Consider the following 15921-nt stretch of genomic DNA (forward strand, 5'->3'; position numbering starts at 1 on the left):
CAGACTCTGAAGAAGTGGATGATGTAACATCTGTCTGTTTGGGGAAAGTTTCCAGGTATTATCTTGAGTTCATCATCTAAATTTGGTGTTGGTCAACTATTCCATCTTTCCTCTTTACTGCCTGGAATTTTTCCTACACACTGGTTGGTTAATGACCTTTTTGCTGAGATGCGTGGGGTTTTACAATGTGAAATAGTGATGAAATAGTGGTTATACTCACATCCTGGGGATCAGGCCACCATTATTACATAACTGAGTGGCCCTTGGTGGCTCACACCAGCTCTGTGCCTTGCTTATTTTCTTTCAGCATTTCAAGTGCAGTGTGAAAGACCTGCTATGTCTGTAAATTAGTAGAGGCACAAGAGGAAGTGACCACTGTTGCACTAAAGCAGAGATAGCCTGTGTTGGGTTATGAGAGATGAGTTGGAGCCCCCCAGGCAGCACTGAGGGGCAAGGAGCCTCCTGGTGGTGGAAAGCACTTAGGCAGGGCGTGGAGCCGTGGACTAGCAGAGGAGAGAAGTGTGGGGTGGCTGGGAAAGAGCGCAGGCTCAGGTTACTACAGGCCAAAGCATTTGGTATTTAACAGTCATTTATGGGACAGCTGTGATGTGAAAGGTGTGTGATAAGTACTAGGGGACACAGAGACCAAATAATTCCTGCCATTATAGGGTTTTAAATCTAAGACCAGAGAGCGTTAGAGAAAGATCTAAATGGCACAGTTTACTTTGGTGTAAAGTAACATAATAACAGCAGTAAAAATCTAGCTTTGAGGTTTCAGAAAGAGGAAAGAGTACATTCATTTCGGGAGGCAAAAAATCTTCATTGGAGAGTGTAGCATTTGAAATGGGCCTTGAATAATGGGTAGACTTTCTTTGACAGTAAGGATGAAGTTAAAAGTGTTGTTCAGCCAGATTGTGACCCTCAGACAAGTGGCACCGTTTATGGAGGTCAAGAAGAACTGGTTCCAGGGTCAAGATGATGACTGTAGCTTAGGACAGAATATGTTGGTTTCAGGCACAGTTAGAATTTGAGGATGATTGAGATTCCAGAAGGAAAGGATGTAGAGACAAAAGAATATTGAAAGCAGAACTTTGAAGGATACCTTTGTTTAGAGGCTGAAAAGATTGAGAAGTCAGTTAATACGGCTCAAGTGAATAGATAAATAGAAATGAAGCCCAGATTGACAGTGTGCAGGCTGTACAGGATGGCGGCAAAGAACAGGCCTTGATGTTAGCAATCAGAAGACTGTTGGTGAGTTATCTGTGATTGGTTTCCTCTAGCAATGGTGGTAGAGGAACCGTGTCACTAGGGTTTATGAATTGCAAGGCTCAAGAGAAAGTGGAAGTGCCTAATATAGTGATGAGAGCATCAGCTAACACGCATTGTGCACCTTCCATGTGCCTGGCATCGGTCTGAGCACTTTAATCCATTAATCCTCACAACAGACTTGTGAGATGGGTGCTGTTATTAAACCCTAATTACAGGTCCGGAAACCATAAGTAGAGAGGGTGCATTACTTGCCCAGAGTCATATAGTAAGTGGTTAAGCCCGGTGTAAAGCTAGGAAGTCCAGTTGTGCAACTTGTTCTCCGCATGCTACTGTGCCACCCAGGAACTGAAGGACTTTGGTGGGAAAGTGATAGCCATCATCAGGTGGCTAAGAATAACTGTGCCCCCCACACTTCTTACTTTTAAATTTTTTAAATTTTTATATATTTTATTGATTATGCTATTACAACTGTCCCTTTTTTTCTCCCCTTTATCCCCCTCCACCTTGCACCCCCCCTTCCATCATAATTTCCCTACCTTAGTTCATGTCCATGGGTTGTACATATAAGTTCTTGGCTTCTCCATTTCCTATATTATTCTTAACCTCCCCCTGTCTATCTTGTACCTACCATCTATGCTTCTTATTCCCTGTACCTTTTCCCACATTCTCCTCCCTTCCTGATTCCCCTCCCCACTGATAACCCTCCATGTGATCTGTATTTTTGTGAATCTGTTCCTGTTTTTGTTGTTTGCTTTGTTAGGTTTTGTGTTTTTAGGTTCAGTTGTTGATAGTTGTGAGTTGTCATTGTACTTTTCATATTTTTTAGCTTCTTCTTTTTCTTAGCTAAGTCCCTTTAACATTTCATAGAATGAGGGGTTGGTGATGATGAATACCTTTAACTTGACCTTATCTGGGAAGCACTTTATCTGCCACTCCATTCTAAATGATAGCTTTGCTGGGTAGAGTCATCTTAGATATAGGTCCTGCCTTTCATGACTTTGAGTACTCCTTTCCAACCTCTTCTTGCCTGCAAGAATTCTTCTGAGAAATCAGCTGCCAGTCTTATGGGAACTCCTTTGTAGGTAACTGTCTCCTTTTCTTTTGCTGCTTTTAAGGTTCTCTCCTTATCTTTAATCTTGGGAAATGTAATTATGACGTGCCTTGGTGTGTGCTTCCTTGGTTCCAACTTCTTTGGGACTCTCCGAGCTTCCTGGATTTCCTGGATGTCTGTTTCCTTTGCCAAATTGGGGAAGTTCTCCTTTGTTACATTGTCAAGTAAGTTTTCAATTTGTTGCTCTTCCTCTTCTCCTTCTGGCACTCCTATGATTTGAATGTTGGAAAATTTAAAGTTGTCCTGGAGGTTCCTCAGCCTCTTCTCATCTTTTTGAATTCTTGTTTCTTTATTCTGTTCTGGTTGAATGTTTATTTCTTCCTTCTGCTCCAAACCATTGACTTGAGTCCCAGTTTCTTTCCCATTGCTGTTAGTTCCCGGTACATTTTCCTTTATTTCACTTTTCATACCCTTCATTTTTTTCCTGTATTTTGCGACCACACTCAACCAATTCTGTGAGCTTCCCGATTACCAGTGTTTTGAACTCTGCATCTGATAGGTTGGGTCTCTCTTTGTTGCTTAGTTGTATTTTTTCTGGAGCTTTGATCTGTTCTTTCATTTGGGCTATTTTTTTTTTGGTCTCAGCATGCCTGTTATGAGGTAAGGGGCAGAGCCTTAGGTGTTCACCAGGGCTGGGAAACCCACCTTGCTGTGTTGTGATGCTGTATGTTGGGGAGGGTCTGAGAGGAAACAGTGCCACTTGCTCAGCTCTCTGCTGGCTTTCAGTCACTTTCCCCACTACCCATAATCAAATTGGGCCCTTCTGGTGCTGATTCCTGGGTGGGTGGTTTTGTGTACATTCTAGGACCCTGGGTCTCTCCAATGAACTCTCCTGTGAGGCTGGGAGTTTCTCCCACTGCTGCCTCAACCCCCTCATGTGTTTTCAATCAGAGGTTTTGAGGCTTTATTTCCTCACACTGGGACCCGATGTTGGGGACTCTGCCTCACTCCCCAGTTGTTTTGCACTCAAGCGTGGGGCCACCTGCTCCACCAGCCACCACCTCGCCAGGTCTGCCAGCTGCCGCCTTGCCATTCATCCTCTCCATCCTGGCTGCCTGTCTTTGCCCCTCCTACTGGTCTGGATGAATGTTTGTTCTTTAACTGCTTGGTTGTCTAACTTTCATACAGTTCAATTTTCTGTCAGTTCTGGTTGTTTTTTTAAATCTATTATTTATTTATTTATATTTTAATTGTTCAAGTACAGTTTCTGCCTTTTACCCCATCCTAGCCCACACCCAGCCCTCTCCAGTTCCCTCCCATTTCCACTCCCTCCTTGTTATTGTCCATGTGTCATTTATACTTGTTTCTGCAAACTCTTCCCCTTTTCCCCTGAAACTTCCTCCCCTCTCCCCTCTGGTCACTGTCAGCCTGTTCTCAATTTCAGTGTCTTTGGTTATATTTTGCTTGTTTGTTTTTTGTTGTTGTTGATTAGGTTCCTGTTAAAGGTGAGATCATGTGGTATTTGTCTTTCACCGCCTGGCTTATTTCGCTTAGCATAATGCTTTCCAGTTCCATCCATGTTGTTGCAAAGGGTAGGAGCTCCTTCTTTCTTTCTGTTGCATAGAATTTCATTGTGTAAATGTACCGTAGTGTTTTCATCCATTCGTTTACAGATGGGCACCTAGGTTGCTTCCAGCACTTGGCTTTTGTAAGTTGTGCTGCTATGAACATTGGGGTACATAGGTGCCGCAGCCCGCAGCCAGTTGCAGCAAGGGTGGTTGTGAGGCTGAGCGAGGGACTGAATAAAGGAGAGGACCAAATGCTCTGCTGGCATAAGGCAAGTTTATTGCGCAGTCTTCTGGCTTATATACAATCTTGAGTACAAAGGAGAAGCCTTCTGGCACATAGCTCACTTCCTTGACCTACAAAGTTTATCTCTTCCCCTAGAGTGAGGATGTTCTCAGGCCAACATACTTTCCGGGTACATGGTGCACAGGCCAAAGATATGAGTTGATGGGAGAGGCGGCTAGTTTCTCAAGGGGTCAGAGAACTGTTACAACCCAAGATAGCCCCGAGGCCGGAAACCAGGCCCAGTCACCACACCCGCGGTGCTAGACCCTATCCTCGACCCCTCACAGGCCTCTTGGGCTCCAACACATAGGTACTTCTGGATTGGTGTTTCAGAATTCCTAGGGTATAATCCTAGAAGTGGAATTGCAGGGTCAAAAGGCAGATCCATTTTTATTTTTCTGAGAAAATCCCATACTGTTTTCCATAGTGGTTGCACCAGACTGCAATCCCACCAGCAGTGTACTAGGGTTCTCTTTTCTCCACAACCTCTCCAACACTTGTTGTTTGTTGCTTTGTTTATGATAGCCATTCTGACTGGTGTGAGGTGGTATCTCATTGTGGTTTTAATTTGCATCTGTCTGATAGTGATTCTGAGCATCTTTTCATGTGTCTCTGGACCCTCTGTATGTCCTCCTTGGAGAAGTGTCTGTTCAAGTCCTTTGCCCATTTTTTAATTAGGTTGCTTCTTTTCTTAGAGTGGAGTTGTGTAAGTTCTTTATATATTTTGGAGATTAAACCCTTGTCTGAGGTATCATTGGCAAATATGTTTTCCCATACAGTTGGTTCTCTTTTTATTGTAATAGTTTTCTTTAGTCATGCAGAAGCTTTTTATTTTGATGAGATTTCATTTGTTTATTGTTTCCTTTATGTTCCTTGCTCTAGGGGATAAATCAGCAAAAATGTTGCTGCGTGAAACAGCTGAGATTTTCCTGTCTGTGTTCTCCTGTAGGGCTTTAATGGTGTCATGACTTATATTTAAGTTTTTTTATCCACCTTGAATTTATTTTTCTGTATGGTGTAAGTTGGTGCTCAAGTTTCATTTTTTTTGCATGTAGCTTTCCAGCTCTCCCAATATCATATATTGAGGAGGCTATTTTTACTCCATTTTATGTCTCTGCTTGCTTTGTCAAAAATTAATTGACCGTAGTAGACTTGAGTTTATTTCTGGGCACTCTGTTCTCTTCTGTTGGTCTATCTGTCTTTTCTTATGCCAGTACCAGGCTGTTTTGATTACAGTGGCCTTGTAATACAGTTTGATATCAGGTATTGTGATCCCTCCTACTTTGCTCTTCTTTCTCAAAATTGCAGCAGCTATTTGGGGTCCATATAAACTTTGGGGTCCATATTTATGGTTGCACATAAATTTTTGAAGTGTTCTATATCTGTGAAATATGCCATTGGTGCTTTAATAGGTATTGCATTGAATCTGTAAATTGCTTTGGGTAGTATGGACATTTTGATGATGTTAATTCTTCTGATCCATGAACGTGGTATATGTTTCCATTTGTGTCTTGATTTCTTTCCTCAGTGTTTTGTAGTGTTCTATACACAGGTCTTTTATCTCCTTGGTTAGGTTTATTCCTAGATATTTTATTTTTCTTTCTATATCAAATGGGATTTTTTTTTTTGATTTATGCTCCTGGTGTTTCATTGTTGGTATACAAAAATGCCTTTTATTTCTGGATATTGACTTTGTATCCCACTGTTTTGCCAAATTTATTTATTAGGTTGAGCAGTTTTTTGGCGGAGTCTATAGGATTTTCTATGTACACTATTATGTCATCTGCAAACAATGACAGTTTTGTTTCCTCCTTTCCAGTTTGGATGCTTTTTATTTCCTTTTCTTGTCTGATCGCTGTAGCTGGGACTTCTAATACTATATTGAAGAGAAGTGGTGAAAGGGGACAACCTTTTCTTCCTGATCTTAGTGGAAAAGCTTTTAGTTTTTGCCCATTGAGTATGATGTGGGCTGTAGTTCTCTCATATGTGGCCTTTATTATGTTGGGGAATGCTCCCTCTATTCTCACTTTGCTGAGTGTTTTAATCATAAATGGGTGCTGTACCTTGTCAAATGCTTTTTATGCATGTGTTGATATGATTGTGTGATTTTTGTCTTTGCTTTTGTTTATGTGATGTATTATGTTTATTGATTTGTGAATGTTAGACCATCCTTGCATCCCTGGGATGAATCCCATTTGGTCATGGTGTATGATCTTTTTAATGTATTGCTGGATGCAGTTTGTCAATATTTTTTAAGGATTTTAGTGTCTATGTTCATCAGCGATATTGGCCTGAAGTTTTTGTTCTTTGTTTGGTTTTTATCTGGTTTTGGGATTAGGATGATGCTGGCTTCATACAAAGAGTTTGGGAGTCTTCCATCCCTTTGGATTTTTTGGAATAATGTGTGAAGGATGGGGTTAGCTCTTCTCAAATGCTTTGTAGAATTCTCCTGTGAAACCATCCTGTCCATGGCTTTTGTGTTGGCAGTGTTTTGATTACTGCTTCAGTTTTGTCTGATGTTATTGGTCTGTTCAGGCTTTGTGCTTCATTCAGTTTTGGAAGGTTATATTTTTCTAGAAATTTGTCCATTTCACCTAGATTTTCAAATTTCTTGGCATGCAGTTCTTTGTAGTAATTTTTTAACAATCCCTTCTATTTCTGTGGTGTCAGTTGTAATCTCTCCTCTTTCATTTCTGATTGTGTTTCTTTGGGTCCTCTCTCTTTTTCTTGGTGAGTCTGCTTAAAGGCTTGTTGATTTTGTTTATCTTTCCAAAGAACCAGCTCCTGGATTCATTGATTCTTAGAATTGTGCTTTTAGTCTTTGTGTCATTTAATTCTGCTCTGATCTTGGTTATTTCCTTCCTTCTACTTGCTCTGGGCTGCCTTTGTTGTTGTTCCTTGAGTTCTTGTAGGCATAAGATTAGGTTGTTTGTTTGAAATGTTTTTGTCTTTTTTTAGGTAGGCCTGTATTCCTATGAACTTCTCTCTCCGGACTGCCTTCCCATAAGTTTTGGGTTGTTGTGAGTTCATTTTCACTTGTTTCCAGAGACTTTTATTTCTTCCCTAATCTCATTCTTGACCCAGTCTTTGTTTAGTAGCATGCGATTCAAACTCCACGATTTTGAGTGTTTGGGTTTTTTTCTTTTGGGGTTGGTTTCTAGTTTCAGGACATTCTGGTGAGGGAAAATGCTTGATATGATTTCAGTTTTCTTTAATTTGTTGAGGCTTGTTTTGTGTCCTGTCATGTTGTTTCTCTTCGAAAATGTTCCATGTGCATTTGAAAAGAATGTGTATTTAGCTTCTTTGGTATGAAGGGCTCTAATACATCAGTTAAGTCCATTTCTTCTAGGGCATTGTTCAATTCTGCAATATCTTTGTTGATATTTTGTTTGGAAGATCTGTCCATTTTTGACAGTGGGGTGTTAAAATCCCCAACTATAATTGTGTTGCTATCAATATCTTTCTTGAAGTCCTCCAAGATTTTCTTTATGTATTTGGGTGCTCCTATGTTAGGTGCATATATATTTACGATGTTTATGTCTTCTTGGTGGATTCTTCCCTTGAGTATTATGAAGTGATCTTCTGGTCTCTCTTTATGGCCCTTTTTTTTGAAGTCTATTTTGTCTGCTATGAGTATTGGTACCCCAGCTTTATTTTCCTGTTCATTTGCTTGGAAAATTTGTTTCCAGCCTTTCACTTTTAGTCTGTGTAGGTCTTTTGTCCTGAGGTGGGTTTGTTGTAGGCAGCATATGTGTGGGTTCTTATTTGGCCTTCTATCTTAATTGAGAGCCTTGCTGGGTAAAGTAGCCTTGGTTGCAGGCCTCTGGTTCTCATTACTTGGAATATTTCTTGCCATTCTCTTCTGTCTTGAGCGTTTCCATTGAGAAGTTAGCTGCAAGTCTTATTGGGGCTCCTTTGTATGTTACTTCCTGTTTTTCCCTTGCTGCATTTAAGAGTCTCTCTTTGTCTTGGAATTTTGCCATTTTAATTATGATGTGTCTTGAAGTGGGTCTCTTTGGGTTCCTCTTGATTGGGACTCTCTGTGTTTCCTGGATTTGTGTGACTTTTTCTCTCATCAAATTAGGGACGTTTTCCATTATTACTTTTTCAAATAGGTTTTCTGTCCCTTGCTATTCTCCTTCTCCTTCTGGTATCCCTATTATTCGGATATTATTACGTTTCATATTATCTTCTATTTGTCTTAATCCCTCTTCATTCTTTTTGAGCCTCTTTTCCTTTTCTTGCTCTTTCTGTGTGTTTTTGTCTACCTTATCCTCCAGCTCACTTATCTGATCCTCTGCTTCATTGATTATGTTTTTGATTCCTTCTACTGTGTTCTTCAGTTCATAAATTGTATTCGTCATTTCCTGTTGTCCCTTGTCGGTAGTTTCTGTTTCCTTTTTCATGTTGATATAGTTTGCAGTGAGTTCATTGTAACTTCCCTGTAGTTTCTGGTAATTCTCTGTGAGCTCATTGAGCTTCCTAATAACCATTGCTTTGAACTCAATATCTGATAGTTGAGTTCCCTCTGTTTAATTTAGCATTCTTTCTGAGGCTTCCTTCTTTCCTTTCATTTGGGGATTGTGTTTGTTTTTTTTTTTGTCTTCCCATTATTTGTGAGACTCTTCTTGTTAGCCTCTGCTTCTTAAATTGATCTGTTCTGACTCCTGAGTTTATGGTGTGAACTTCTATGGTGGAAGATCTGTGAGATTCAGTGGTGCAGTCTCCTTGATCTCCTGAGCTTGCTGGTCTTGGGTTGTCATTTATGTTTGCTTTGTGTTTGTCTTTGGGTTTGATTTTTGTTGTGTTTTTCTTTAGTGGGTTCTTTCCTCCAGCTGGTTAACTGAAGGTCACTCCGTCTACCATGTCTTATATTCTGTTGTTCAGGTATGGACAGGTTGTGTTGAAGCTGATTCTTCTGTGTGTACAAGTTTTGAGGCTTCTCTCTCACTCTTGTTCAGTTGTTTGCTCTTGGTCCTGGATTGAGGTTAGTGTGGATTCCACTCCCTCCTTCACCTTCTTCCGTTGTTATCTGTTGGTTGTTCCTTTGTTGGTGGGTTTCCTCTTCTAGCAGGTGGACTGGTGTTCATTACTCCCATCTTGAAAGTCCTCTGGAGTAGCAAGTTCACATTTGTCTCACTGTCTCTGTTGTTAGGATGACCTCTGTTTGGGTCTAACTCTGGTCTTTTCTTGACTCCAGGTTTTATTGTCCTACCTGTGGGAAAAGGATAAAAAAGAAGGGAAGGAAGGGAGAAGGAAAAAAGAAGAAAAAAGAGAGAGAGAAGGAAAGGAAGAAGGAACTTTTTAAAAGAAGGAAGAAAGAAAAAGGAGAAGAAGGAAGGAAAACGGGAAAAACAGATAAAAGGAGAGAAAGGAAGAAGGAATTAGAAAAACTAAAATAAAAAAAGTAAGGGAAAGGGAATAAAAAAAGAAAGGACAGAAAGGAAGAAGGAACTTAAGAAAAAAAAAGCCTTCTGCTGGCTTTTCACAGGTCAGGCCAGTTCTGCTGCTGGTCTTCCTCGCTGTGTCAGGCTGAGGAGGGGTTGTTTTTGCTTTTCTCCCTTCCTGAGCCGCATTCTTTGGTGTTGTCCCGCCTCCAGCCCAGTTCCTCAGTACCCTTCTGCAGCCAGCCCAGGCCTTCCGTCCACCAGCTGTGCTGTCCTTGAGGTGCACCAATTAGGGGAAACTCACACACCACCTTCTTCCTCTTTGCTGTCCTAGATGCTAGGGACTCTTATCACCCCTTTAGGGTAGTTCAGCCCCTCACTGAGTCATGTCTTTCTGGGGACTGCAGCTCCCCTCTGGGGGGCTTTCCACCTTCCTCCGAGAGAGCCAGCCAGTTGGCCCTGCAGGGCTGTGGGTGCAGGGGCCAGGTGGGTGGTGCTCCATCCCTGGTGTCTCAAGTATGAGTATAGGCAGGCAGCTGTGGACCTTGGACCGGGTGTGCACAGTCCTGGTGCTTCTGGAATGGGCTTGGGTGGTTCCGGCCTGGAGTTTTTTATATTTAAATGATTTGTTGTCCTTCTTTTGGTTGTGTGAGGAGGCACAGTGAATCCACCTTCGCCTCCATCGCCCGAAGTCACATACAGTTAACCCTTGAACAATGTAGGGGTTAGAGGTGCCAACCCTCTGGCACAAAGTTATACTTTTGAGTTGCCCAAAACTTAAGTACTAACAGCACACTGTTGCCTGTCAGCCTTACCAATAACATAACCAATAGATTAACACCTATTTTATATGTCAGATGTGTTATATACTCTATTTGTAATAAATAAGATAAAGTATTAAGGAAGTCATAAGGAAGAGAAAATACATTTGCAATATTTAGTGAAAAAAATCCACCCATAAGTGGACCCGTGCAGTTCAAACTGGTGTTGTTCAGAGGTGCGCTGCGCTTCTCAGTGCCATCTCCAGGCAGGTTTGTTCTGGCTGACGTGCCCTTCTCCTGTGCACCGGGCTCTGCAGGGGCTTCTCAGACCCAGAGGGCACCTCAGTGTCTGGCCTCCTGAGTCATTCATGTTTGTATCAGGCCACGTGTGCCTCTACTTAAGGCTTGAACTGACTCACTTTTACACCTGCCTGTAATGTGCCCAGATCCATTTTTAGGCACACCAGCTATGTGATAGCCCTGACCAAAACCGTGGGTAAACTGTGATGACACAGGGATTGAGTGGTCACTGATGGTGGCTAAACTAAGCTGGTTACCATTAAACTCATGGCACCGTCACTAAATGTGCCACCAGGATTCAGCCAGGATGAGTGTGGGGAAGGGACGGGAATTGCCCTCCTAAACTGGACGATTGCCAAAGACCTACTTTCATGGGAGTCTTGTCATTGATAGCCCTTGGGGACAAGAGGGGTTTTTTGTGCCATTTACCTCTTAGTGATTGAAGGGCCGCAGAAGAGAAGAGCTGCAGCACAGAGCTGTGCGGGAGGCCCGGGCTCTGACGAGGGGGTGGCAGGCGGTGCCCTGCGAACCAGCTGCAAGCACTGGGAACCTGGCTAGTGCTGCTGTGGAGCTAAATTAAAAAAAATTCAATTATGTTTTACTTTCCATGTTATTTTGTTTTAGTTTCAGATGTTCAACATAGTGATTAGATAATCAGACTTTACAGAGGAACTAAAATTTTTTTTAAGATTTTATTTTATTTTTTAGAAGGGAAGGGAGGGAGAGAGAGAGGGAGAGAAACATCAGTGTGTGGTTGCCTCATGCGGCCCCCAGTGGGAAACCTGGCCTGCAACCCAGGCTTGTGTCCGGACTGGGAATCAAACCAGTGACCTTTCAGTTCTCAGGCCAGTGCTCAATCCACTGAGCCACAGCAGCCTGAGAAGGAACTACATTTTTTATTTTACTTAATTTCAATTAATTTGTGTGGCCACATGTTGCCAGTGGCTTTCATGATATACCGGTAGTACAGGAAGTAGTTACAGCGTGGCCTTCGGAACTTCGGTTGGGGCCACAGGGTTTGGGAATGTGTGGTCATTCGTGTAAAGGGTTCAGAGCAGTGCCTGGTGAGAGCCGTGTTCTTAGCAGAAGCCGTGTGTCTCGTTAATTTTGGCTTATTATGTTTACTGAGTATGTTGAATAGAACGGTGGTAAAGTTCATGTAGAATATGAACCTCTGTTTTTCAACTTTTATATTTTCTTTCTTTTCTAAACAAAATTACTTTTTTTTTTTGCTTTAGGTTGCTGCAACAACTGGCCACACAGTCGTGTTGGTAGACCAGACAGAGGACATCCTGGCAAAATCCAAAAAGGGAATTGAGGAGAGCCTTAGGAGAATAGCCAAGAAGAAGTTCGCAGAAAACCCCAAGGTAGTTTCCTGTTATCAGCATCCCAAAGACCAGCCCTCCAACCACTTCACGTTCTTGGGAAGGAGAGACACTGGCCTTGGCTTACTTTCTCAATTCGTTTATGTAAAACCCACTTCTCCGTAACTTTAGACCAATATAACATAGTCATTAAACATACAGGGGACACTGGTTAGAAAACAGGAGAAGTAAATAGTCACATTGTTGGGGAGGATTTGAGGCTCTGTGGGTAGTGAACTCATTCTGTCTGCTGAGAGTGTGGGACTGACTGACACCTATTTTGTTCCAAGGATGGATGAAGGAGAAACAGGAGGATGATTTTTGTGCTTGCAAGTTAAAAAGGGGATGATACAATAAAAAGTTCACTTAGGTGGAGTCTTGATTGCTCAGGTAAGGGCTTCCACCCGCAGTGTATGTGCCGATGGGAAGGGCAGCCCGGAGTGAGTCCTGTCACCGCCAGCAGCAGCAGAGCTGCCGGAGCCCACGGAGCTCCCAGGAGTGCAGGAACTTGGGTTTACTGACTTTTCACTGGACCTTCACAAGCAATTAGAAGTACTGCAGAAGTCACCCCAGTGAACTTTTGTTTGCCTCTGTCAACTTGTGAAAGTTGCTTAAGATTGATTGCCTTGTGGCTTGAGTGGAAATCCTCTCCGGGCCGAGAAGAGTGCGGGTAGGGTTTTCATCCGAGGTGTCTGCAGGGATGTGTCCAGTTACCTTCATAAACTTTTTATTGTAAAATATATATAAATGGTAAAATTTGCCATTTTAATCATTTTAACTTGGTGACTTTGACCACATTCACACTGTTGTACAACTACCACTGCCACTTCCAAAACCTTTTCATCATTCCAAATAAAAACTGCGCCCATTAAACAATAGCCCCCATTCCCTCCTCTAATTTGTATTCACCTCTAATTTTTCTGTCTCTCTGACTTTGCCTATTCTAGGGACCTCATATATGTGAAATTGTACAATATTTGTTCTTTTTTGACGGATTTCTTTCATTTGGTATAATTCTTCAAGCCTCATCCTTGAGCTTCATTCTTGTGTATGACTGAGTAACATTCCGCTGTGTATGTATACCACATTTTGCTCATCCTTTCATTCGTCAACGGGTACTTGGTTGTTTGTACCTTTTGGCTGTTATGAATAATGCTTCAGTGAACGGTTGTGCACTCTGTTCAAGTCCCTCCTTAAGTCCTTTCAGTTACGTGCCTACAGGTGGAATTGCTGGGTTCTGTGGAAGTCCCGTTTATTTTTTTTTGTGGAACCACCACACTTTTCCACAGAGGCTGCACTATTTACATTCCCACCAACAGTGCGCCAAGGTTCCAGATACTCTGCGTCCTGGCCAACACTTCTTATTTTCCATCTTTTTTTCATAAAAGCCATCATAGGAGGTGTGAAAGTGATATTTCATGACATTTCATTGATATGTAGTCACTGTTTAAACAGCAGAGGGACAGGGATGGATATAGTTTTCACAGTGAGTCTGAACCCAGACCCGTAACCCGCATTTTCACTCATTTGCTCTGCAGAGTTCTGCGGACTGTCCCCCTGAGCAGAAGCTGGGCCCTGTCCTGAGTGTGAACTGGGTCCCTGTGCCCAAGTGGCTGAGCTCCTGGAGAGTCGCTGCCAGGAGCCCTCACCCCTGCCAGGGGCGTGCTCTGAGGAGGGACGCGGTGTCAGCCTATCTGGTTCACATGCTGTAGTCACGTAGCTCTGCACTGACCAGGACAGCAGCGCGAGCTACGAGGGGCTGTTGAGCACTTAACATGTGGCTAGACCATTGGAGTTATGCTGAAAGTATAAAATAGACACCAGATTTCAAGGACTCTATAGGAAAAAATATGAAACATCTAAAATTTTAAATATTGATTATAGTTTGAAATGATAGTATCTTAGATACATTGGGTTCAATAAAACTTACCTATTTCCCCTTTTTAAAATGTGGCCCAATAGACATTTTAAGATTGTCTATCATCTCACATTGTTTCTTTAGAACAGCTCCGGGTGGTTGGCTGTTTCGAGATGATTTGGGAGCCTGTGCTGGTTATGACCATTTTGGTGCCCCGTGGGCACGTTACACCTTGAGCCCAAATGGCAGTTGTAGAGAAAGTGTCCGTTTCTGCCCCGAGGCTGTCTGTGCAGCCTGCAGTCCCAACGAGGAAAACGGAGGACGCGAGGCCCTTTGAGGGGAGGCTGTGCGTGGCGTGTTTTTGAAACACCAGTTGTTGGTGTGTGATAGGCGATGATTATTTGATACATGGCTGCTGAGTTCGGCTTTCTTACCCTCTCTGTTGCCCTTACTCAGCTCTTCCCTCCCTCCTGTGAGAGGGGAATAGCCAGCACCTCCCGACTAACGGATGATCTCGGGCTAAGCTTTCACCCTTTTCTGGGAGGACAGATTACATGGAACAGAACACAGCAGCCTGTCACTCTGGGAGCAGGGACAGCACGCCAACACAGGTGCCATGAACAGACAGTTCGGTCACAGGAGCAGCCCTGGCAAGAAGCTCGGAAGCTTGCAGCCCGTCCCTGAAAGTGCTGGTTGGCCAACAGCTGAGATTGCACACAGGCCGAGTTTTTGCCTCCGTGTCTGAAGTACATGAAGATGCTGTTGTTCCTAAGCAGAAACACAGGGAGTTTAATTTCTCAGAATGGCAGTTGGCATTCAAGTTGTGTCTGGGGTGTGTGGGCCTGTTCTCACCCTCCTCTTTCCTTTTGCCTAAGCAGCAAATCACACACCATTTTCCAGTGACTCAGCAAATGTTCTTCTGTAATAGGCAGGTGATGAGTTTGTGGGGAAGGCCCTGAGCAGCATCTCAACCAACACGGACTCGGCGTCTGTCGTGCACAGCGTGGACCTGGTGGTGGAGGCCATTGTGGAGAAACTGCAGGTGAAGACCGAGCTCTTCAAGAGGCTGGACAAGTTTGCTGCTGAGTACGTGGCCCCTGATGTTCTTGTTGGGTCAGGGCTCCTTCCCGGGTTCTGGCTTTTGTTCCCAGGAAAACATGTCAGAAGCCCACTTCCCCTTCTCTAGCCCACATCTCTTTGCCCTGTTCTCCATCCCTGACTCCCAGTTTGCTTCCTGAGGCTCGAGCTGTCCTTTCTGATTGGACCCCCAGCCAGGGTGGGATTTCCCGTAGTTGATGGAGGGTCCATTCATGGAACAGGCCTCCATCTGTTGCATCGTCTGGGTCATGGGTCTTCCAGGCCAGAGGACGGAGGAGGCTTGGGCCAGGCCTTCAGTATCTGCTGAGGACCCGTGGAGTAGTTTCATGGGCCGTATTTATTTGGGTGGAACAGACAGAATGGTTGTAAGTGAAGGGGATGCCTGCGTCCCCACAGAGTTCCCCAGAACTCTCCTGTTTTGAGCTTTATCTGTGTTAAATTGAAATAATCACACATGGACAACAACTAAGGGGGGGTGGAAAGGGGAGGGAGGTGGGGGTATGGGGGGTGGGCTGGGAAGGGAGTAAAAGAAAGAATACTGTAGTTGGAAAATAATTTAAAAAATAAATTAATTTTTTAAAAATTGAAATAATCTTGTGAGCATTAAAGGAACACGAAGTTCTTACCAGGCTTCTGGCAAAGGGCAGGAGAGGACAGCCAGCCCGTGAAGGTCGGGTGTGTGGGTGCCTGGGGCTCAGGACCCCGTGCACTGCCAGCAAGCTTGCTTATACATGCAGCTCAAGTGCTCAGAGTCTGGAGCCTTGTGCTGTGTGCTTCTTGGCTTTTGATCGATGTGACACCTGACTGAGTCATTCATGTTCTCCTTCTGTGTTGTTTGGCCACACTTCTCCCTTCTTCAGTGGAACTGAAAGTCAGAATAAGGTTATATGACAAAAGTAATCCAGGAGCAGCCACCAGTGAGCAGTGGCTAAAGAGAGACTTGCACGCCAGCCTGCTGGAGTGTCAACCCTCAGAGCTACAT

The 15921-nt window shown here is 43.4% G+C and overlaps 1 protein-coding gene across 1 annotated transcript in view; it reads left to right on the forward strand.

Annotated features, from left to right (window-relative positions):
• HADH (hydroxyacyl-CoA dehydrogenase) overlaps positions 1–15921 on the forward strand; it is a 57439-nt gene that overhangs the window by 20109 nt on the left and 21409 nt on the right. The window contains exons 2-3 of the mRNA XM_037161993.2: positions 11858–11986; positions 14770–14927. Of these exons, the coding sequence (XP_037017888.1) occupies positions 11858–11986; positions 14770–14927 (287 nt within the window). The remainder of the gene's footprint in view (positions 1–11857; positions 11987–14769; positions 14928–15921) is intronic.

This window comes from Artibeus jamaicensis, unplaced genomic scaffold (assembly GCF_021234435.1).
Source record: "Artibeus jamaicensis isolate MK-2021 breed Jamaican fruit bat unplaced genomic scaffold, CSHL_Jam_final scaffold_3222, whole genome shotgun sequence".
NCBI lineage: Eukaryota > Metazoa > Chordata > Mammalia > Chiroptera > Phyllostomidae > Artibeus > Artibeus jamaicensis.